At 54.1% G+C, this 21,391-nt stretch overlaps 8 protein-coding genes across 8 annotated transcripts; 4 read left to right on the top strand and 4 right to left on the bottom strand.

The window, feature by feature from the left end:
- Position 1: 1 nt before the first annotated feature.
- Positions 2-2,088, bottom strand: C7974DRAFT_362254 (uncharacterized protein). The gene has a single exon (XM_046139731.1). The coding sequence runs from the start codon at positions 1,789-1,791 to the stop codon at positions 181-183; it is 1,611 nt and encodes a 536-aa protein (XP_045995464.1). The 5' UTR covers positions 1,792-2,088; the 3' UTR covers positions 2-180.
- A 145-nt stretch (positions 2,089-2,233) lies between these two features.
- C7974DRAFT_397641 (S-adenosyl-L-methionine-dependent methyltransferase) lies at positions 2,234-4,034 on the bottom strand. The gene is made up of 2 exons (XM_046142220.1): positions 2,949-4,034; positions 2,234-2,891 (listed from the first exon to the last, which is right to left on the bottom strand). The coding sequence occupies exons 1-2, from the start codon at positions 3,781-3,783 to the stop codon at positions 2,413-2,415; spliced, it is 1,314 nt and encodes a 437-aa protein (XP_045995463.1). The 5' UTR covers positions 3,784-4,034; the 3' UTR covers positions 2,234-2,412.
- Positions 4,035-5,921: 1,887 nt separating this feature from the next.
- On the top strand, positions 5,922-10,520 carry C7974DRAFT_215813 (SNF2 family N-terminal domain-containing protein). The gene is made up of 3 exons (XM_046137063.1): positions 5,922-6,208; positions 6,293-10,374; positions 10,424-10,520. The coding sequence occupies exons 1-2, from the start codon at positions 6,104-6,106 to the stop codon at positions 10,367-10,369; spliced, it is 4,182 nt and encodes a 1,393-aa protein (XP_045995462.1). The 5' UTR covers positions 5,922-6,103; the 3' UTR covers positions 10,370-10,374; positions 10,424-10,520.
- Positions 10,521-10,777: 257 nt separating this feature from the next.
- On the bottom strand, positions 10,778-11,721 carry C7974DRAFT_315101 (uncharacterized protein; the record flags this gene model as incomplete). Its single annotated transcript, XM_046138492.1, has 3 exons — positions 10,778-11,064; positions 11,139-11,325; positions 11,419-11,721. 3 exons carry the CDS (start codon positions 11,719-11,721, stop codon positions 10,778-10,780), a joined length of 777 nt encoding a protein of 258 aa, XP_045995461.1.
- A 150-nt stretch (positions 11,722-11,871) lies between these two features.
- C7974DRAFT_314144 (uncharacterized protein) lies at positions 11,872-12,789 on the top strand (the record flags this gene model as incomplete). Its single annotated transcript, XM_046138443.1, has 1 exon — positions 11,872-12,789. One exon carries the CDS (start codon positions 11,872-11,874, stop codon positions 12,787-12,789), a length of 918 nt encoding a protein of 305 aa, XP_045995460.1.
- A 1,275-nt stretch (positions 12,790-14,064) lies between these two features.
- C7974DRAFT_456990 (mannosyltransferase putative-domain-containing protein) lies at positions 14,065-15,950 on the top strand (the record flags this gene model as incomplete). Its single annotated transcript, XM_046146039.1, has 3 exons — positions 14,065-14,092; positions 14,273-15,024; positions 15,081-15,950. 3 exons carry the CDS (start codon positions 14,065-14,067, stop codon positions 15,807-15,809), a joined length of 1,509 nt encoding a protein of 502 aa, XP_045995459.1. The 3' UTR covers positions 15,810-15,950.
- Positions 15,951-17,080: 1,130 nt separating this feature from the next.
- C7974DRAFT_456984 (copper amine oxidase) lies at positions 17,081-19,347 on the top strand (the record flags this gene model as incomplete). The annotated part of the gene is made up of 2 exons (XM_046146038.1): positions 17,081-18,882; positions 18,935-19,347. Exons 1-2 carry the CDS (start codon positions 17,178-17,180, stop codon positions 19,345-19,347), a joined length of 2,118 nt encoding a protein of 705 aa, XP_045995458.1. The 5' UTR covers positions 17,081-17,177.
- A 646-nt stretch (positions 19,348-19,993) lies between these two features.
- C7974DRAFT_456983 (uncharacterized protein) lies at positions 19,994-21,386 on the bottom strand (the record flags this gene model as incomplete). The annotated part of the gene is made up of 2 exons (XM_046146037.1): positions 19,994-21,017; positions 21,064-21,386. The coding sequence occupies 2 exons, from the start codon at positions 21,384-21,386 to the stop codon at positions 19,994-19,996; spliced, it is 1,347 nt and encodes a 448-aa protein (XP_045995457.1).
- Between the last annotated feature and the right edge of the window lie 5 nt (positions 21,387-21,391).

The following is a 21,391-nucleotide window of genomic DNA, read 5'->3' as shown; positions in this document are numbered from 1 at the left end:
AGCCAAGGATGCTCGAGTAAGCTCATGCTGTATTGTGACTATGCTAACGACGATCAACGCTCTTATGCTACTAATATGCAGATTATGCCGCTAACATCGAGGATCTGCCATGCCTAGCCAATCTGGTATCATTCTCAACAATCCCCCGCTCCGACAGTGTTATCTTCAGTCAATGTAACCTCAGAGCATAGGCCATTGACCGCCAACAACGTCTAATGCATTCTCCACAGCCTCTTCGAGCGCCTCTACCCTTTGTCTGAGCACACGAGTCTCCTCACGCTCCTTACTTAAACGACCCCAGACAGAAGCCTGCGAACCGCCCTCGCAGTTTGCACAGCCCCAGCTCTGCACAGTCACTGAACTGCCTCTCGCCTTATCGTAAGTACCTCCACGTTGTAGGCTTTGCACCTTCTTGTGCTTCGTAGGTGTGACGTCGGTCTCTACTTCTAATATGGAGGAACGGTCGGTGCCTGTTGGGCTGAGGCAGTTTCTGGAGAAGAGGCTTGCGGCATCGGTTTCGGCATCAGACTCGAAGCCAGAGTCGACGCTGAGCTCGGAGTTCGAAATGCGGTTACGGCGGCGTGGTGTATCCTGGCACCCGCACTGAGGCTGGCCCCTGAGAAGCGCGAGACTCCTCTTACGCGCGGCCTCCTCCTCTTGTCTAGTGTGACGTTCGAATGCCAAATCTTCCATCAGCGTTCGCATCTGCTCGTCCTGCTCGGTCGCACGCGCCGCCATCGTCTCTAGCTGCATTTTCAGGTGTCGCGCTCTTGTTTCGGCTTCGTCAAGTTCATCGTCTTGTGCACTCTGTTCCGACTGTACGTCCACCAATGCTGTTGATAACTGGCGGTACGACTTCTGGTATCGTGTGAGGAGGGCTTCGGCGTTCGCAAGTAGGTCGTTGAACGACGATGGCGCGAGAGGGTCGACGGGACCGTGGGGAAATAGAGCTTGCGAAATATTCAGATTTAGCAACTCGTCGTCAGCATTGTGGTAGACAGGTGCTGTATTAGGGGAGGGCACTGCAGCGTTCTTCTGCGTCGACAGGAGCCAAGCAAACCTGCTACTAGCAGGCGACTGGTACTGCGGCTGCCTGGGTGTAGCCATCTGTTCGGATCGAACTGGGTTCTCAGATGCTGCCCGGGTGTGTGTTGGCTTGCGATTGAAGAGGTTCATGGTGTTGTGCGTCTGCTCCTGTTCGCTTTCCTCTTCGCCTCCGTCTGACTCAGAATCGGACGAGTAGTACTCTGAGGGTACCTCGGAGCCTGATTCTGAGACCGCGTCGTCGTCCTGCTGCTGAATACCAAGCTTGATGGGCGCAGAAGATCCGTTGAACCAGCTCTTGGTCGAATCAATCGCGCTCCTTGAAGGTAGGAAGCTAGCTAGGGATTTTGACGGCGAATGTGATCGAATCGATGCTGCAGAAGTATGTTGCTGTAACGTAGATGATGCACGGTTGAGAAAAGACTGGCTGTTGTCGAGGAATGTGCCTGTCAGGGTGCGCTGGTGGCTGTTGCGGCCGGCACGTGGATAGTTGTCAAGTAAGGAAGGTGGTTCGCTATGTGGGTCATAGGCAGTTGCGCTTGAGGTCAAGGCAGAAGGCGGTGGTTGAATGGGCGCAGAGAGATCAATGTTGTCGAAGGTATTCGGCTCATCGTCCACGGGTGGTGCCGTAAACTGCCTGAGTGGAGATGTCGGAGCCCTTAGTGGCCCCCGCGCAGGCAAGTGAGCGGCATGTGAAGCTGGAGGGGGATGTTGAAGCTCGAGCTCCGGGGAAGAAGGTTGAAACATTGTTTCTGGTTGATCAAGGATCCACGGACTTCCTCTTTCGAACACCTGCTGCTCAAGCCTGTTGGCGAACGAACAGATGGAATGAGTGTCGTGAAACGCGGTGTTCCTGTTGGGAACGGTGGGCGGTCGCGCTATCGATTGTGGACCTGCAGAAGCGCGAAAGTAAACAGGCGGTCAAGGAGAGTACAAAGGTTGGATAAATAGAGGCCTGTGAGCAGTTGTGCAATGTTTTGTTCGAGATGATCAGAGATCAAGTTCGAGACTGGATGTCGCACGGGGAAAAGTGAGCTGTTGTCCCTGGAGATTTGGCGGTGGCTGGTCGACCAGGTTTTTGAGGCTGGGCCACTGAGAGCGTCATCGCCTACACCGCAACATGCATCCCATCACTCAGAAGCACCAATAGCCCCGGACCCACGAAGAGTGAGGCGTCCCGATTCAAAAAACCTGCAGTAGTTCCCTACAAAATGCACGCCACCGTGGGCCACGCGAAACAATCGTGACGCTAGTGTTACACTTGATCGCGGTTGTCTGCAAGGCTGTCTAAACAAAGCTTGCGGGGTCATCAACCCTGACACCAGGAGCTTTGATTGTTGCAGTTTTTGCTATGTACACCTATTCCGCTCATTCACTTTGAATCATGTGTGCATCCTCCGACGTTCCCCATCGTTCAGCCCCATCCTCCGCCAGCATAAGCCACGGCGCTTTCTCGCGAAGAAAAATGTGCTTCTTCACGGCAGGTGGTTCACACGTCAGGCTCTCCAAGTCCACGGAGCTCATAGTGAGCGATATTTCTTCCTTGTGAAATGAGTAAGTCATCGTGAGGGGAGCACCGCACCTTGAGCAAAATGATCGCTCTGCGTTTTGTGAGAGCTTCATAGTCTCACGAGTGGATTTTTCCGTGAAGGTCAGCGCGCTCTTTGGCACGCCGGTAAACGGGAGGAAGGCAGATCCAGATACCTGCTGACAAGCGCGACAATGGCAGACGACAATGTCCTTGGGTCGTGCAGTGGACGTGTACTGGACGCCGCCACACCTGCAGCCGCCCTTGAAAATGATGCCATCGCCTACGGTCTTCGGCACGTATCTCGAACCATCAACAGCTTCCATATCGTCAGTGGCCCATTCAGAGCTATTATGGGCTGCGGTACAGGACTCACATTTACGCGCAACTCCAAGAAACACAGAGTCGATTTCCTCTACCTTCCCATCGATTGCCAATTTCTCCCACTCCTCCTTATAAACACGCTGCGCTTCCCGTCGGATGTCGTTGTTTGCGAACGTTCTCGTGACGTCCTTCACGATTACGTTCTCGACAAAGAAATCATCCCATTGCTCCACGTCATATGTCCGTCTCCCGTACCCTGCTTGGTTGTCCATGAGAACCACTTTTTCGACTTCCAGACCAGCAGACTCAAGCATATCTCTGAGCGTGGAGTCTGACTTACTCCAAGATCTGTTGTATGGTAACGGCAACTCCAAGCGTCTAGCGACCCTTTCAAGAACCATACCAGCTACCAGATTTCTGGGGTGCGTAGCGTCAAGTGCGATGATGCCTCCTGGCTTCAAGAATTGTGACCAGTGCTCAATAGCAGCCTTTGGGTCCGGAAACAGAACCAGGGCAGACGCAACAGTGATAACATCGAAAACCTTGTTGTTCAGAGCCAGTACTTCGTGTAAGTGTAGCACATCGCCTTCTAAAAAGGTGACATTGGGATACTGATCACCGGACTTCCTTTGCTTGAATCTGGCGATGTCCAGCATTGATGGAGTGACATCGATACCAATAACGTGTCCGGATGGCCCAACAGCGTCTCCCTCGAGGAATGTAAGGAGTCCAGTACCGCATGCGAGATCCAGTACCTGTTGCCCAGGCTGGATGTCGACCTGTTTGACAAACCGGCTGGTGAAGTCGTCATGCCAGGTACCGTCATACTGCGCCGCTCTTGATTCGTAGAATTTGATAATGCCGTCAGCTTGTCGGTTGCTGGCCATGATAATTGCTGCGCTGGTATCTCTACGAAGCTTGATGATGCAGTTGATGAGGAGGTGTCCCGATTAGGTTAAGCGTGTTGGTGATCTCTCTGATATCGCAAAGGTAAGTCGCAAGATGAGCTTCGGATTCCTTGACTGCGCAGAGGGAACTTAAGGTTTTCTGATTACCCGAGTCGTGTATGCATGGCTGAGGGGAGCCGCAGTGGTAATTTTAGACTAACTTCCGTATTGGTAAGCGCGCCTGACTAATTGACTACCGCTCTCTACTGCAGCACTTGGGATACGCTCTCGTGACCAAATGTAACTCTTCTTGGAGCCGTTACAGTGGAATCAAAGTGGAACCGTAAGTTGATGGTAAAACTGTTCCAGTGGAACAGTACGACAGTCTACAGATACCTGCTGTTCATCCATTACCTAGGTAGTCAAACGATACCGACCTAAAGAACAACGGTGCTCATGTCCTACGCTATCTGTAACATGAGACATTTCTATTACACTTCCCTGCTTCTTTTGTAAATTCGATGATGTAGAGCGGCACCGTGGATCGAGAATGTGATCGAAGCGCAGACAAACTCTCAGCACACACACAGCTTATACCATTATTGCTATTACCATGCAGTAGATGGCAGACTCAAACACGTTATTGAAGCGTTAGCGCAAGCCGATGGACAAGATAATGCAGGTAATGACTTGATTGTAGGTAGCTCTAGATAGGTACAGCACCCCGCACTTCGATCAATGCAGCAATGTCAGCAAACGACAGACAGCCATTCCTGGCATTGAATGCAAGTCGAGCATGTCCAATCATAGATATTAGGGCCGTTCAACAGCTGTTCTCTGCCGAATATGGAAGAGTACGTACCCGTTTCGATCCTGGTCGAAGGGAGGACAAGAATCGAACTGACTCTTCTAGAATTCGGTCAGGCACGACATTGTTACGATTCTCTGTTTCAAGGAATTGCGGTTCCATGTTGTCGATATTATCTCCACTTTAACTGTCGGTTTGCATCTACCAGGTTGCACCTTTCGAATTTCTGGTCATTGAAAATGAGAACGATTGGCTCTGTCTATTCCCGTAGCTGTTTGCAGGAGAGCCCGTCGTATTCTCCTCAAAGCCTTAGGTGCAGTGTGCCTGATGAAAAGGGCTTTGCGGCTTACAGCCACTGTAGATGTTCAGTCGGGCAGTTGAACAGCATGCAGAAGCAGATTCTTGATACACCATAATATGAGCATGGTAAGAATCGAGAGGAACCCTGGTGGCGCATATGTTGGGATGTACATTGACTGGATAGCCCATGCCACAGCATCTGATGTTGCAGGCAAGGCCTCCCTTTGGTCACCACATCATAGAGACGTATCAAATACATACATATATCGATGTAGAGAATCTACGCTAGGTTTAGAGCTCGCAGGGTGCCCACGCCAGGCAAAACGTGTGTGAACAGAACAACGCGTCCTCAACACCATCGTCGTGATGACGTAGAAAGCCAATGAGCCATCAGTGTAAGGTTGGGGATCACCTCAGCGCGCTTCGTAGGGACATATCTTGTAGCAAGGCATTCTCGGAGGATTTCCAACACGCAGGAAGCAAGTTTGATGTTCGTGAGGTCGTCGTCGGACGTGGAGGGGTCACGGTCGCAACTGCACTCGACTGGTTCGCCAATCCGAACCTCCGCCGTTGGTCCAAACGTTCGATCACACAACACGTCAGAACCTCGAGCAAGTCCACGAGAGCGACAACATGAAGCTGTCACGGTGAAGAAATGCAAACGAGGGAAGGAGGCTGTAGACGACGCGTGCACCAATCAAAAGCCGCCTGTGGATCACATGATTAATCCAGCTAACCCTTCTTGGATCCTCTGAACTCGCTCTGCCGCGCCTCGATGAACGTCCACCCCAACGCCGACCAACCCCAACATCACCGAACCTCGTTCCCCATCCTTTTTGCGCGCGCATCACGTTGTTTACAACGCGTGTAGCGCAACACCCAACATTTTGCGCGCGCCTGCGCCTTATCTCCCAGCCACACGCAATTCACCAGGCCGCCTGCGGTACTGCCATCAACCGCGACGCTCGCGCGCGCGCACCCCCGGCCGAGTTCCATCAGCCTTGATCACCACGAGGCACACAACGACGTCGCAGCACGATAATGTCATAGCAGCCCGCTGCACGCACACTTCACCTACCTGCACTGTCTTTTCTCCGAATTGCGCGCTTATTGAGCAACGCCTCACGGCCGATTGACCGCGTTCGAAGACTGTGGAGGCCGACACGATCAGCACTGTGCGCAACACCGCGCATATAGCCCACCACCACAACCATGGCGTCGATGCAGACCACGCCAGATATGTCTGGCCAGGCCCAAGGCGGTCAAGGTCAGCTGCCTGCTAACCTTACCAAAGAACAGGTTGCGCAGATTATTCAGGTACTTTCACTTCCACCTCTCCACGCACATTTGTGCGCTCGGCGCAATTGCTAGTGTGCAGCATGGTGACTGACTTGCTCTTAGCGTTACCAGGCGATGAAGGCAGCTGGCGTCCCCGACACAAATCCCGACCTTATTAAAGCCCGCAACCTCCTCGCCATGGTCCAGAAGCGCAATCAGTACATGCAGCAGCAACAGATGATGAAGCAGCAGCAACATCAGCGACAACAGAGCCTTTCCGAGCAGCAGAACGGGCAGCAGAACGGTGCCGCCGTTTCCATGAACGGCGCCAAGCTAGCTGATAACTCTACCACGCCCTCCACGAGTGTTCCCTCTGCAGGTGCACACCCTGCTGTTGCCGGCGGCCAAGCTCCTTCTGGAGATGGCCAAACTCCTGTTTCCGCTACCAGCGGCGCGCAGGGTGGCTTCACAAAGGAACAGCTCTTCATGCTGAGAAACCAAATCACAGCCTTCAAACACCTTTCAAAGGGCTTGCCCTTGCCCACGAATATGCAGCAAATGTTCAACAACCAGCAGGCAAAGAAGACTCAGAGCACATCTGACGCCGTCGCTGCCGCCTCTCAAGTACTGGACAACGCTACACGCGCTGTGAGCGCTTCGGTCGGACCCAGCGGAGCTGTCCAAGAACCAAGGAACCTACCTCGTCTGCCTGACACCTTTATCGAGCCTTGGAAGAGCGAGGCCTTCCATGACGTCAACTACATCGCACACACCCAGCGCAAGAGCCGACCGTACCTTCCGTCTATCATGCCTCAGGGTGTTGACATTGATGCTGTTCAACAAGGCATGCAAGAGCTGCGAAAGGAGCGCGAGATCATTCTGTACAACCGGGTTACTGCACGGAAAGCCGAGTTGGAGAAGTTCAACGCCAACATTGGCTCATGGGACACAAGTAAAACCGATACACCGGAGGACGACGGCAAGGTGAAATTGGCACTCGTCATCGAGCAGAAGAAGCTCAATCTGTTAGAGAAGCAGCGCAAGCTGCGGCGAGAGATCGCACAGCAGATGGTTCATGCTGACAACCTAGCCATGACTGCCAACCGGACCGTCTACCGCCGGCTTAAGAAGCAGTCGATGCGCGAAGCTCGCCTTACCGAGAAGCTCGAGAAGCAGCAACGCGACGCTCGCGAGACAAAGGAAAAGAAGAAGCACCACGAGTTCATCGATGCGATCAGGAAGCACCGCACAGAGCTGAACGAAGCCAGCATGGCTCAACGACAGCGTCTGCAAAAGCTCGGCCGCATCATGATCACGACTCACCAGAACATCGAGAAAGAGGAACAAAAGCGCATCGAACGTACCGCCAAGCAGCGTCTGCAGGCCCTCAAGGCCAACGACGAAGAGACTTACCTCAAACTTTTGGGACAGGCCAAGGACACGCGTATTTCTCACTTGTTGAAGCAGACCGATGGGTTCTTGAAGCAGCTTGCCGCCAGTGTCAAGGCACAACAGCGAAATCATTCAGACCGTTACAAGCTCAACAATACCGACGATGTCTCTTCTGACGAGGAAGAGTCAGCCGCCGACACCGACGACGAGGTGCGACCAGGCAAGAAGCGCACCGACTACTACGAGATAGCACATCGTATCAAGGAGACTGTCACTACGCAGGCATCGTGCTTGGTCGGTGGTACATTGAAGGAGTACCAGGTTAAGGGTTTGCAATGGATGATTTCGTTGTACAACAACAACTTAAACGGAATCCTGGCCGACGAAATGGGCCTTGGAAAGACGATCCAGACCATTAGTCTGATCACGTACCTTATTGAAAGGAAGCAGCAGCCCGGACCTTTCTTGGTCATCGTTCCGCTCAGTACACTCACCAACTGGACCAGCGAATTTGAGAAGTGGGCGCCCAGTGTGTCAAAGATTGTCTACAAGGGGCCACCGAATCAGCGAAAACAATTCCAACAGCAGATTCGGTGGGGCCAGTTCCAGGTCTTGCTCACCACTTACGAATTCATCATCAAGGATCGCCCTATCCTTAGCAAGATCAAGTGGGTACACATGATCGTCGACGAGGGCCATCGCATGAAGAACGCCAATTCGAAGTTGAGCAGCACGATCACGCAGTATTATACCACACGCTTCCGTCTCATCCTTACAGGTACACCGCTCCAGAACAACCTCACCGAGTTGTGGGCCATGCTCAACTTCGTGCTTCCAACCATCTTCAAGTCCGCAACATCCTTTGACGAATGGTTCAACACTCCATTCGCCAATACTGGAGGCCAGGACAAGATGGAGTTGACCGAAGAAGAGCAGTTGCTCGTGATTCGTCGTCTTCACAAGGTTCTTCGACCCTTCCTTCTGCGTCGATTGAAGAAGGACGTTGAGAAGGATTTGCCTGACAAGACTGAGCGTGTCATCAAGTGCAACTTCTCCACCTTGCAAGCCAAGCTATACAAGCAGCTTGTCACACATAACAGGCTCATGGTCAGCGATGGAAAAGGTGGCAAGACTGGTATGCGTGGTCTGAGTAACATGCTCATGCAGCTGCGTAAACTCTGTAACCACCCCTTCGTCTTTGAAGAAGTTGAAGATCAGATGAACCCTACGCGAGGCACGAACGACCTTTTGTGGCGTGCGGCAGGTAAATTCGAGCTTCTGGATCGAATTCTGCCAAAGTTCCAAGCCACGGGTCATCGTGTGCTCATGTTCTTCCAGATGACACAGATCATGAACATCATGGAAGACTATCTGCGATTGCGAGGCATGAAGTACATGCGTTTGGATGGTGCGACCAAGGCAGATGACCGTTCGGAACTGCTTACAGCTTTCAACGCCCCCAACTCGCCTTACTTTTGTTTCCTCTTGTCTACCCGTGCTGGTGGTCTTGGTCTCAACCTGCAGACGGCCGATACAGTCATCATCTACGACTCTGATTGGAATCCTCACCAGGATTTGCAGGCCCAGGATCGTGCTCATCGTATTGGTCAAAAGAATGAGGTCCGCATTCTGCGTCTCATCACCTCCAACTCGGTCGAAGAGAAGATTCTCGAACGAGCTAACTACAAGCTTGATATGGATGGAAAGGTCATTCAGGCCGGTAAGTTCGACAACAAATCGACGAACGAGGAGCGAGACGCCATGTTGCGAGTCATGTTGGAGTCTGCTGAAGCGGCCGAAAGTCTCGAGCAGGAAGAGATGGATGACGATGACCTCAATATGATCATGATGCGAAACGACGATGAGTTCAAGCTCTTCCAAGAGATGGATAAACAGCGCCTCGCAAATGATCCATACGGTCCAGGGAAAGCGCTACCACGTCTAATTGGCGAGAGCGAACTTCCCGACATCTATCTGAACGAAGAAGGGCCCGTCGTTGAAGAGGTTGCAGACACGCCTGTTGGTCGTGGCGCTCGTGAGCGCACTCGCGTCAAGTACGACGATGGCTTGACCGAAGAGCAGTGGCTCGAGGCTGTTGACAACGACGAGGATACGATCGAAGCTGCCATTGCCCGCAAAGAAGCCAGGATAGCTAAGCGTGGGGGTCGCAAGCCCGGGAGAGATGATTCTCCCGCGCTGTCGCGAGAGAGCTCAGAAGAGCCACTGCCAAAGAAGCGTGGTAGGAAGCCAAAGCTGCCCGAGAAGCGCAAGGCAGATGAAGCATCCCTGGATGGAGATGTCGTGCCCCGCAAGCGTGGGCGCCCGGCGCCAGCCAAGGACACATTACAGCCGCAGCAACGGGCGTCGTTGCAGAAGGTTGTCAATGCTGTCTACGAAGCTCTTAACGATCTCGAAGAGGAGTCTACTGAAGACGGCATCCCGAACCGCGGGATCATCGATCCGTTCATCGAGCTGCCGGACAAGTGGGACTACCCAGACTACTACCAGTTGATCAAGAATCCGATCTGCATGAACCAGGTCAAGAAGAAGATCAACAAAAAGGAGTACCAGTCGCTCAAGACATTCCGCCAAGATCTCGGTTTGCTGTGCAGCAATTGCCGTCTCTACAACGAGGACAGTAGTTTGCTGTACCAGGACGCCAACCTCATCGAGCAGACAGCGGTAGACAAGCTGAGAGAGGCGACGCAGGAATACCCCGAGTGGCAAGACTTTGACGATGCGGCGAGCGTGACGGGCGGGCTAAGCACGGGGGTCACAAGCGCGGTCGGTACGCCACGGGCTGGTTAGAAGAAGTAGGTGCTTTGCAAGATGTTTAGTCAAGTACGTTGCTAACAAACACAGGCGACGCTGAAGAAAGCCGCACACGTCTGAGGCTGAGGCCGAGTAAATTACCTTCTCGATATGTCTTTTTGCGGGCTGTATAATTGAAAGAGACTGGAATTTGAGCCACATGGCTCACTGCAGACTGGTCACGTTCGCACTGCATTGGCGCGGCACCACTTTTTCGGGCACTTGGGGGTTTCCGACTTCATGAGAGACGTCATGAATCGAGGTTTGGAACGAAAGGAGTTTGAACGGCTTGCATAGCTAGTAGACCCACAGATCCCTGCAATGCACATGTATTCACATCGTTACTCGCTTGCTCTGCACCGATATCACCACCACTAATCTCTTCAGTCACGTGTCTCCACCCATCTAAGTCTGCCTCGCATTCCACGCGACACACTCCTCGAACTTCACACCCTCGCCGCCAAATATATCCAATGCGCTTCCAATCGTTAGGTCCACCTTGCCGCTGCTCAGCTCCTTGACGAGCTCCAGATCGGCAATGGAGCGGCCGCCGCCAGCATACGTCACAGGGATGCGGCACCATTCTGCGAGGCGCGACACGAGGGCATGGTCGATGCCGCGCTGCAGTCCTTCGACATCGGCGGCGTGAATGAGGAATTCGGAGCAGAAGGGCTCCAGGAGCCGGATGCTTTCTGGGGGGTGTTAGTGTCGGTCTTCTCGGGACTGGAAGGCGAGCGAGGCAAGAGGATGACAGGGAGGCACATACCCTCGTTCAACTCAAAGTCGGTGATTGTCTGCCACTTGTTGGTAGCGACGAACCACTTGTCGTCCTTACGGCGGCAGGACAGATCAATGACGAGCTTCTCTTTATCGTTGTCGAGCGCAGCAAGCACAGCGCGCAGGCGCGGCATGCTGAAGGTAGCATCGGGGAAGAGGTATGATGTGATGATGACCTACTGCAGCTGGTCAGCTGTGCTCCCACCAACCAAGCCCTCGTGCGGCCCCTATGTCCATGCAAGCCCCGAGTTGTGAAGTCGTCAACGCACCCGCTCCGCGCCGCGTTCAATCCATGTGCGCGCATTCCCCTCGTCGATGCCGCCGCCGACCTGCATCCCGCCGGGCCACGCTCCCAGAGCTTCCTGCGCCGCGGCGTCGTTGCCCGGCCCCAGCATAATCACGTGTGCGCCCGCGAGCGCGTGGTCGCGGTACAGCGCGGCGTAGTACGCGGACGGGTGCTCCGAGGTCCAGTTGGTCTTGAGCTCCGACGGGGTCGAGGTCGACAGCGTGCCGCCGACAATCTGCTTGACGCTGCCGGCATGCAGATCTATGCAGGGGCGGAATTTCGTCATGGCGGTTAGCAATTGGAATGTGTGGTGGTGACGATGCGGGGGAGGGGTGTGTGGCTCGGGGGTCCGAGATTCTTGGCTAGCGTGGATTTTTTTGTGGATGGGTTTGGGTGGGTTGGGGTCGTACGACTCTCTTCACACACTCGGCACATGATGGCTCCGCAGCTCGGGAAACGGAAGCGCGTTACAAGGGAGCAGCTGGAGCGGTCGTCGCGGTCGCCCTCGCCGTCGTCGGGGTCGGATAATGAGGACATGCAGGAGCTGTTCCGGCGCGCGTTTGAGAAAAAGTTCAAGCCGCTGGACGTTGAGCCCAAAAAGCCGAAGGTCGTGGCCACGCCGGTAGTAGAAGAGGAGGACGACGACGACGACAATGACGACGACGAAGACAATGACGACGACGAAGACGCCTGGTCAGGGCTCAGCGACACGGAAACAGGCCAAGTCGAGGTCGTGGAATACAAAGACCCAAGCCAGGACTCGGACGGCGAAACCTCCAAAGCGCAAAAGCGCGCCTTCATGTCCTCAAAACCCCCTACATCCTCCACGCCCACACCCGGCAAGACGCTCCTCAAGAAAAAGCCCGCCGACGCCGACGACACGGGCGAAGTCGCGAACCTCAAAAACGACCTCGCGCTCCAGAAACTCCTGCGCGACTCCCACATCCTCTCTGCCTCGTCCTCGGGCACCTCGACGCCCTCGCTCACCACCTCGGGCGCCGCCCGCCACAAGTCCACAGATCTGCACCTGCAGACGCTGGGCGCGCGCGGCAGCGTTTTCACGCAGAAGAAGATGCCGATGGCGCAGCGCAAACACATGGCGCAGAAGGCGCGCGTGGGCGAGGAAAAGCGCCGCTACGAAGCGCGCGAGGCGGGTGTTATCCTGGAGAAGGAGCAGCGTGTTGCGGGTAAAGACAAGGAGAGGAAGAGGGAGAGGAGTGTGGGTGGGCCGAGTATCGGAAAGTTCAAGGGTGGTACGCTGAGTTTGAGTAAGAAGGATGTCAGGAGTATCACGGGTGGGCCGGGGAGTAAAGGTGGGAAGGATAAGAAGGGGAAGGGCAAGCCGAGGCGGTGATTGAGAGTAATAACTGAAGTGGGACTGCTGCTGCGAAAGTGCTTTCATGGCCGCTGCTCGCGCCTCCTTCTAGCCTCCTTCCACCAGTCCAGCCCACTATACGAACCCTCTTGCTCAGGCCGCAACTCTCTAAATCTCCAGAACTTCCTGTAGAGATTCACCGTGGACCAAACACGAGTCTCGGAATCGAGTTTCGATGACGGTTCGGGACATCGCTGCAAGCCGAACACGCACGGACGTGAGACTACAGCATTTTTACTCTTCGAGAGCGTAGTCAGCAAGGGAGCTGCATGATTGTAGTAGAATCGCGTTGTGACGAGGCTTTAGTACTGTTGCGTTGAGTTTGATTCGATGGTTTTTGTGCGCATGTATGAGGCAGTGAAACAACGGCTTCAAACATAAAGCAGAGTGACTCGCCAGTAAGACATGTACCTTTCAACGCGCCCTGCAATTGTGCAGGAGAACGCCGCTAGGAATGACGGCTGTTGTACTGGCACTCTTGGCACCTGTTTAGAAAAATTCACTTAGTCATCTTTTCTGACACCTTCCGGTGCGGTACCCAAAAAGCGGCCGAATGCAACTAATCTAGTAAGCAAGTTAGGCCCGCTCCTATATCATGCAGGAGCAATCCAACGTACTGGTGATTGCTGCCAGTTCACTGGAAATGAATCTTGAATCTGATTGGTGGAAGGCATTTCGTCTCCCGCGTGCAGCTATAGCTCATCTCCGTAGTTCCGAAAAAACTAGTCGACTATCATCCGCGAGCTTCATAAAAGTGTCTCTTGGGGTGTAGCGAAGTAGGACAAGACGCATCTCGTACGGAATGCTGAGCCGCCTCGCTCTACCAAAGTAATCTTGATCGTTGCACAATGGTGTTCATTTTTCTCAACGCATCGTTCCAGCATTTGGGCACCCGACTTACCGTCAATTCTATCATCTCCCTTGCTGTTATCGTGATCGGGAGCAGATGCTTGGCGAAGTGCCCACTCCCATCGGTCAATGGGCCAGATCCATTCGAGTCCGACAAAAGGTCGAGAGAGAGTTATTTGTTCGACGCCCAGAGCTTGTTGGACGACGGATACGCAAAGCTGAGTTACTCTAATCTATCACGGTATCAATCACAAATGATGGACTGAGCTGAGCTTGTGCCTTTGCTCCTAATGTCCTCCAAGGCCTTCCGGGTACAGGCAGACATCGCGGTAGTGGTGGTCTTGGCGCTTACTCTGTGGCTTCAGCCGACGCCCTTTCCAGAAAGTCCTGCACGCCTTACAGAACATGCCCTACGACCTGTTTGGCTATCTCTGTAATTAACTTGTAAGCTTTGACTAGGATACAAATCCTACCGCCTATCTTGAAGTAAGCCGCCGAATCTAGCAGATGTATAATAGCGGGATGGATCTCGTCCTTTTTTTCTTCAATCGTTTCCCAAAACATTCTTTCTGGTTCGCAGGCTGCTGTGCTACCTTCTCACGTTAGAGTACAGTACCAGTACTATGCTTATCCGTTCCAACCATCTATCTCGCTGGCGGGCTAGTTTATTCGCAGGACTATGTTCTTTCATCGCTCTTTACATCTTCTTTGCGCGAGGGTAACATCTCCATTCTCCAACCATTTACCTCCGCCGGCTCTGGCTCTCCTGCAGACTACCAGACCAACCTGATCTCCTACTGGAAAGAGCTCGCGAGTTCCCTCGAAGCCGCGCGTCCAGCATGTCCTCCCATCAACGTCACGACCGAGGAAATGTCCAATGCGGATAAAGACTATGAACCGCTTAAGAAGAAAGAGAGACCGCAACGAATATTTCTGCCGGCAGAAGATGAGGCGGAACTGATGCGTGCACATCGCCGTATGCGCGTCGCAGCCCGACGCCTAGCACCGCTATTACCAGTTGGGGATGAGACCGGTATCGTCACGACTGGCGGATTGAAATTATTCCCTGTCTTGCTTGTATCTCTACGCATGCTTCGGCGGACGGGATGTACGTTACCGGTTCAAGTTTTCCTCGGTGATCAAACAGAGTATGAAGAAGTGAAGAGTACATGCGAGGATGTGCTACCTAGTTTAAATGCACAGTGTCACGTCGTTGAAGATATCTATTCGACAGCGGATGTTGAAATCGCGCCGCCAGAGCACTTTCAATTCAAAATCCTCGCCATTCTTTTCTCATCATTTAGACATGTTCTTTTTCTCGACGCGGATGCATTCCCGGCACACGATCCAACACCTCTCTTCAACGTACGTCGCCTATCCCACAACCCAAAACCAAGCTAATCAACGTTGCGCAATGATAGTCCCCACCATACACAACTCATGGCCTCGTAACGTGGCCCGGATTCTACGCCAACGCCGCATCCCCGCATTACTACCACATCGCAGGCATCGCCGAACCGCCACCAACCCGCGGCACAGAATCAGGCCAACTACTACTGAACAAGAAGCACCATGCTGAAAGTATTCCCATGATGGTGTATTACAACTACTTCGGCCCGGACTACTACTATCCCTTACAAGCGCAGGGCGGCCCGGGGCAAGGCGATAAAGAGACGTTTAGCGCTGCTGCCGTGGCAGTGGATGCGCCTGGGCCTTTTTACGCGGTAAAAACCCCCGTGTCAGTCCTCGGGAATCATGTCAATAAAAAATACATATTCGCCGGAGCGGGCCAAGCAGATCCCATGCAAGACTATCTCTACAACCCTCCGTATCCAAACCACATACAACCCAAAAACGAACGAAATGAGGAGAAGAACAAAGTCAGAGCGTTTTTTGTGCATACAGTGTCTGCGGACACGAAACTCAATCCGCTGAAGCTTCTGCGCGAGGGCGGCGTGGCATGGGATGCAAATGGAAACTGGCATAGGATATGGGGAAAAGAGAAGTACGTAGTGGAAAAATTTGGGTATGATGTGGAGAAAAGGATGTGGGAGTGCGTGGAGGAGGAAGCGTGCAGGACGGATCAGGACGCGTGTACGGAGGTCAAGGCTTTCTATGCGAAGGTGTTTGGGACGATGCTGGCGACATAGCGACAGGACGGGCGTTGAAGAACTGCGACTGCTTCACTGTTGTTCCTGCGTGGCCACACGTCATTGCCTTGGTACAGGTGGGCTACTTGACGCGCTTGCGGCGTGGTTCCATCTCCTTGTACAGGTCTTCTATCGAGCACCACGGCCGTTGCACCTCGTTCACATCGTGCCAGCCAATAGGCGGCGTGGGACCGGGCATGGGATTCGTCAAAAAGCGTGCGTTCGGCGTTGGAAAGATCGAGGAGTGTTGGGTCGGTATTGCTGTCCCGGCGTAGGATTAGAATGGCTCAAACGCTTGGAGCGGAGATGCGCGTACCGTTTTGCCGGTATCAACCAGCGTCTGTACAGCATGTCCTGAGGAGCATAAGTCTGCGTCCCTCAGTCATGCGTAGTGCGCGCGTGGTCAATAGTCCTTGTACCCTCTCGCATATGCGCAGCCACGTCGACCTTTTGTTAGTCGCAAAGTTGGTGCCAGGGAAGAAGGTACCTAGGTAGAGAGCAGTGGTGCAGCTCTCACAAGACGTGTGTTGACCATGGCCTCGACCTGTGCCTATCACAACTACTGACCAAGGTTGTAGAAGATGCTGAGCAGACCTCTCGCCTATCTGCCCTGTTAGACCAGGTAGACACTTGCGGTCCTCTCAGGCATTAGGCTGGAGTATCTATCAGTATTGCACACCTACACTGTACGCGTTGATTTGTGGCTAGACGCTTTGCTGTAATTGTAGTATAATCGTAGTAATTGTCATCTTAATTTCTGTGTTGTATTGAGAAATTAAAAAATACACAAGACCGTAATAAAAAGCAGTTGTCTCTGCAGGATTGTAGAAGGGTAAGTTGCTATTAGACACGGTAGTTTGCAACATCAATATCAACATCATTGCTTCATACCTATTCGTACTCTGTCGCAACCACACACGTCTTCCACATGGCACACCAACTGCAGGCCCCCACATCGGTCTTCATCAACCAGACTCGCCTGTACCTTGCGCTTTCGGCACTTCCCAAATCAATCACGCGTGAAGTCAATTATATGACCCGAAGCCTACCCGAGCAGCTGGAAGAGCAGCAAAGCATCAAGCACTGCATCGAGAAGTGGGGAAGACGCATCGCGCTAAACGCCGATCTAACCGCAACAGGAGCTTTATCGCGGCGGATGATAACGAACGTTGACATTGAGGAACTGCACCCATTGGTTTGAATTGAAAGCATGGTAGACTTCCGCGACGCGGGCTTGCTTCGCAAATCTACCAATCGACAGAACAGCCGAGATGGAGAGCTGGACGACAGCCGTACATAACCCCGCCGAGGGGCCCGTCCTTGATCATCGACAACCTCGTGCTCTCCAATTGACCCCGTTCCTTCACAATGGCTCTTGATCGCCTCAAGCAGGCGGCGTCGCACATCACAGGCCAAGTCGCGCCGCCACACCCCTTCGACCCCCTCTCCGAGCTCGAGATCGAGGCCGCTGTAGCTCTCGTTCGCAAGGCCCACCCTGATGTCTTCTTCAACGCTGTCACGCTGCTCGAGCCGCCCAAAGCCGACATGATGGCCTGGATCCGCGCGCCCCTTGTGGCGCCGCGTCCGCACCGTGTCGCAGACGTTGTGTGCATTGGGCGCGGCAGCAAGGTGTTCGACGCCCACGTCGACCTGACGGAGAGCAAGCTGCTGACCTGGGAGCTGACCGAGGGCGTGCAGCCGCTGATCACCATGGAGGATCTGCAGATTGTCGAGACGGTGGTGCGCAAGGACCCTAAAGTCATTGAGCAGTGTGGTATTCTGGGCATCCCGCCTCAGGATATGCACAAGGTGTACTGCGACCCGTGGACGATTGGCTACGACGAGCGCTTTGGCACCACTGTGCGCCTGCAGCAGGCGCTGATGTACTATCGCCCCCATGTGGATGATAGCCAGTATAGCTTTCCGCTCGACTTTTGCCCAATTTACAACTCGGATACTCAGGAGATTGTCCATATTGATATCCCGCCAGTGCGCAGGCCGCTGAACACAGCGCCACCGAATAACTACCATGCAGCCGCCATTGAGAAGGAGGGAGGATTCAGGACTGATCTCAAGCCAATCCATATCTCGCAGCCGGAAGGTGTCAGCTTCAAAATGGATGGGAGGTATATCACCTGGGCGAACTGGAAGCTGCATGTCGGTTTCAACTACCGCGAGGGTATGGTTTTGAGCAACATCACATTCAACGACAAGGGCACAGAAAGAGACACGTTCTGGCGACTGTCGCTTGCGGAGATGGTGGTGCCGTATGGAAACCCGGAGCACCCTCACCAGCGCAAGCACGCGTTTGATCTCGGAGAGTACGGCGGTGGATACATGACGAACTCGCTGAGTCTGGGGTGTGACTGCAAGGGCGCGATCCACTACATGGACGCGGCGTTTGTCAACCGCGCCGGCCAGGCAACGACGATCAAGAACGCTATCTGCATCCACGAGGAAGATGCTGGTATTCTGTTCAAGCACACCGACTTCCGCGACAACAGTGTCACGGTTACACGCGCACGCAAGCTCATCATCTCACACATCTTCACTGCCGCCAACTACGAGTACTGCGTGTACTGGATCTTCCATCTCGACGGCACCATCCAGCTCGAGATTAAGCTCACCGGCATCCTGAACACCTACGCCATGCTCCCCGGCGAAGACCTCAAGGGGTGGGGCACAGAAGTGTACCCCGGCGTCAACGCGCACAACCACCAGCACCTGTTTTGCCTGCGTATCGACCCCAACATCGACGGCCCCAACAACTCCGTCTTTATGGTTGACGCCGCGCGCGGCGATGGCGAAGTCGGCAGTGCTGAGAACAAATACGGCAACGCCTTCTATGCAAAGAAGACAAAACTCAGCACCCCCGAGCAGGCCGCCACCGACTACAATGGTGCCACCAGTCGCACCTGGGACATGTGCAACGAGGCCAAGCTCAACCCCTACAGCAAAAAGCCGGCCAGCTACAAGCTGGTCAGCAGAGAAGTCCCCGAGCTGCTGCCCAAGCCTGGCGGCCTGGTGTGGAAGCGCGCCGGCTTCGCCCGCCACGCCGTCCACGTCACAAAATGTACGTTCCCCCTAACGCACCCCCATATTATCGCCCCTACTAACTCCCCCAGACGACGACGCCCAAATCCACCCGGCCGGCCGCCACGTCCCGCAAACCTCGGGCGAGCCCTCGCAAGGCCTACCCGCCTGGATCGCCGCGGCCCCCACCGCATCCCTCGAAAACACAGACGTCGTGCTGTGGCACACCTTCGGCCTCACGCACTTCCCCGCGCCCGAAGACTTCCCCGTCATGCCCGCCGAGCCCATGTCGCTGCTGCTGCGGCCGCGCCACTTCTTCACGCGCAATCCGGCGCTCGATGTGCAGCCGAGTTACTGCAGTGTGCCGAGCGGGGTGGCGCAGGGCGAGACGTTGGTGGATCGCGTTAGTCGGTTGGCGTTTGGGGGCGAGACGGCGGCGGCGCAGGGGAAGCCCGTGGGGGAGGCGGCGTGTTGTGAGGGCGGGAAGTTTGGGGCGGGGGTCTAGGGGGGAGGGGGAAACTCGATTGTTTGTGTTTGAGAGTTAGGCGTGTTGCTGGAATATACACACCGTTTTTGCCTACTGATGTATGCCGTGTTGCAGCGTATGTTGTCATGTCGTGTCGTGTGTCTGCACCTGTCCGACTGTACCGTCTCCATGCACTCAGCCGATATCAGCGTTGAGATGGGAGCGAGACTTCGCCGAGGGGCATTTTGAAAGACTTTACGGCGGACTCTCCGTTGTGCTACTTAATTTCACGGTGCTATAAGGATTTCGCGTAGTAGAGTTGCCGGGAGAGACGCTGTTCTGGGGGTGTGTTGCCATAATGGGGTGTGATGTTGGAATTGCAGGGCGAAACTTTGTTTTTTGGTGGTCGAGAAGAGAGGGTACTTCAGGAACGATTAGACAGGCTCATTTGGGGGTGACGAAGAGAGTGATAACGAGATGATTGTTACCGGAAACAGGCACCTTGCATAGTTGCGGGATATATCTTGCTACGGTAGGGAAAGTGGATACACACTTTTCGTGAAACCTACGTGTTGCAAGACAATGAAGCTTAGACAACCCATATACTGCCCTTAACACTATTCCAACCGCCACAAGACGCGCACGACAACCCGGGACGGTCCTTCACCGCCACCAATCTCAGCGCTCAAGTAGCACTCGACCTCTGGCGCGGCACCGACCGATCAACAACCCACTGGCGCACAAGCCGGTTCCCATCATCTGGCAGCCTGAAACAACCCACGAGCTCGAAGTCCTCGGTGAAACGATGAGCAGGGCTCTTCGGGATCTTGATCTCCCTGGCCACTCCGAGCTGGTCAAAGCAGTCCGCGATCCTTGCGCCTGAGAAATGGTGTCGCGTGCCGGGGAAGTTCTCCCATGGCGGCGACCAGTAATCGCCATCGCCGTCGCGGAGCCAGAAGTTCCACAGCAACCACACCGCGCCCAGTTTGCCGTAGAACCCTACCTCGGCTACGAGAACGTATTCGGTCGACTCCCAGTGCTTTGTGTGGATCACGTCTTTGTCGGTGGTGAGGACGTCGGGAAGCGACTCGCAGAATTGGAGTCTGCCGAGTTGGTAGAAGACGAACCCAGTGTGATCGTTGGTAGAGTCTGAGTCGCCTGTTCTGGTCGACTCCTCTGTGCTTTTCTCAAAATCACGAATTCGGCGTGCTGAAGACTTCGAAGGTACTTCGTCCAAGGGTACCGTTGAGCCCTCCGAAGCAGAACTGGACGCGTAGTCTATGCCAGGACTCTTTTGTGTTGAAGACTTGACGGGAGCGTTTTTGCCGTACTTGCCGAAGCGGTTGTGTCCAACGGAGAAACTATCCACGATCTCAATCAAGCAGTGCAGAAGCTCGTTCTCATCCTCAGGTAAGCCCTCGAAGTCGAAACCGTGCTCGTCCCCGTCGTGCAGGTAGCGGTTCACGGCATCGATCTCCTCCATCATGAACTCCTTATCGCCGTAAATCTCGTTGAGGATCACGGTATGGTTGATGCCCAGAAACATGGGCGGCGTTATCACCGTATCGGGGCCGTGGTTCCAGGCCGTTTCCTTGGTGGGATACAGGATGGTCGTTGTAGGCACCAAACGGAAAGCCACCTTCTTTGTTTCCTGAGTGTAGCCAACCGGGATGTGGGGATGGAAGCCGCAGTTCATGAGGTCGTTCAGCCTATACGTGTTAGCAACATTGAGACGACGAGTGGTTACAGTCTTACCCGGCAACATCGTGGATATTGTTGAAGTCTGTGTTCGCCAACCGGGATTTATAGGTGTCTAATGGTGCAGCAGTGATGAGCTCGGAAACCGGCTCCGTGAGTTGGGACCTGGTGGCGGAGGGAAACTGTAGCGCCCGCTCCTTCTCCTTGTAAAGGTCGTACCAGTCGTTGTAGTCTCCAGCCTTTTCAGGTGTGGGGAAGTATTGATCGAACAGGTCGCATTGGTATTCAAACTCCACCTCAATATCTCCCTCCGCCAGATCGTAGAACTCCTGGAACTTCTCAAGTTCCTCATCCGAGAACTCTGTGCGCTGAGTAGCCATGTTCA

Source organism: Boeremia exigua (assembly GCF_020726555.1).
Source record: "Boeremia exigua strain MPI-SDFR-AT-0100 chromosome Unknown C7974scaffold_8, whole genome shotgun sequence".
Taxonomy (NCBI): Eukaryota; Fungi; Ascomycota; class Dothideomycetes; order Pleosporales; family Didymellaceae; genus Boeremia; species Boeremia exigua.
Note: the sequence above shows the minus strand (reverse complement) of the source record. Positions and strands in the feature narration are given on the sequence as shown.

Coding starts and splice junctions, on each gene's coding strand:
- C7974DRAFT_362254 (XM_046139731.1), bottom strand. CDS start 1,791: ATGTTTCAACCTTCTTCCCCGGAGCTCGAGCTTCAACATCCCCCTCCA.
- C7974DRAFT_397641 (XM_046142220.1), bottom strand. CDS start 3,783: ATGGCCAGCAACCGACAAGCTGACGGCATTATCAAATTCTACGAATCA. Junction 2,892..2,948: donor TCTTGGAGTTGCGCGTAAAT/GTGAGTCCTGTA, acceptor ACGATATGGAAG/CTGTTGATGGTTCGAGATAC.
- C7974DRAFT_215813 (XM_046137063.1), top strand. CDS start 6,104: ATGGCGTCGATGCAGACCACGCCAGATATGTCTGGCCAGGCCCAAGGC. Junction 6,209..6,292: donor AGGTTGCGCAGATTATTCAG/GTACTTTCACTT, acceptor ACTTGCTCTTAG/CGTTACCAGGCGATGAAGGC.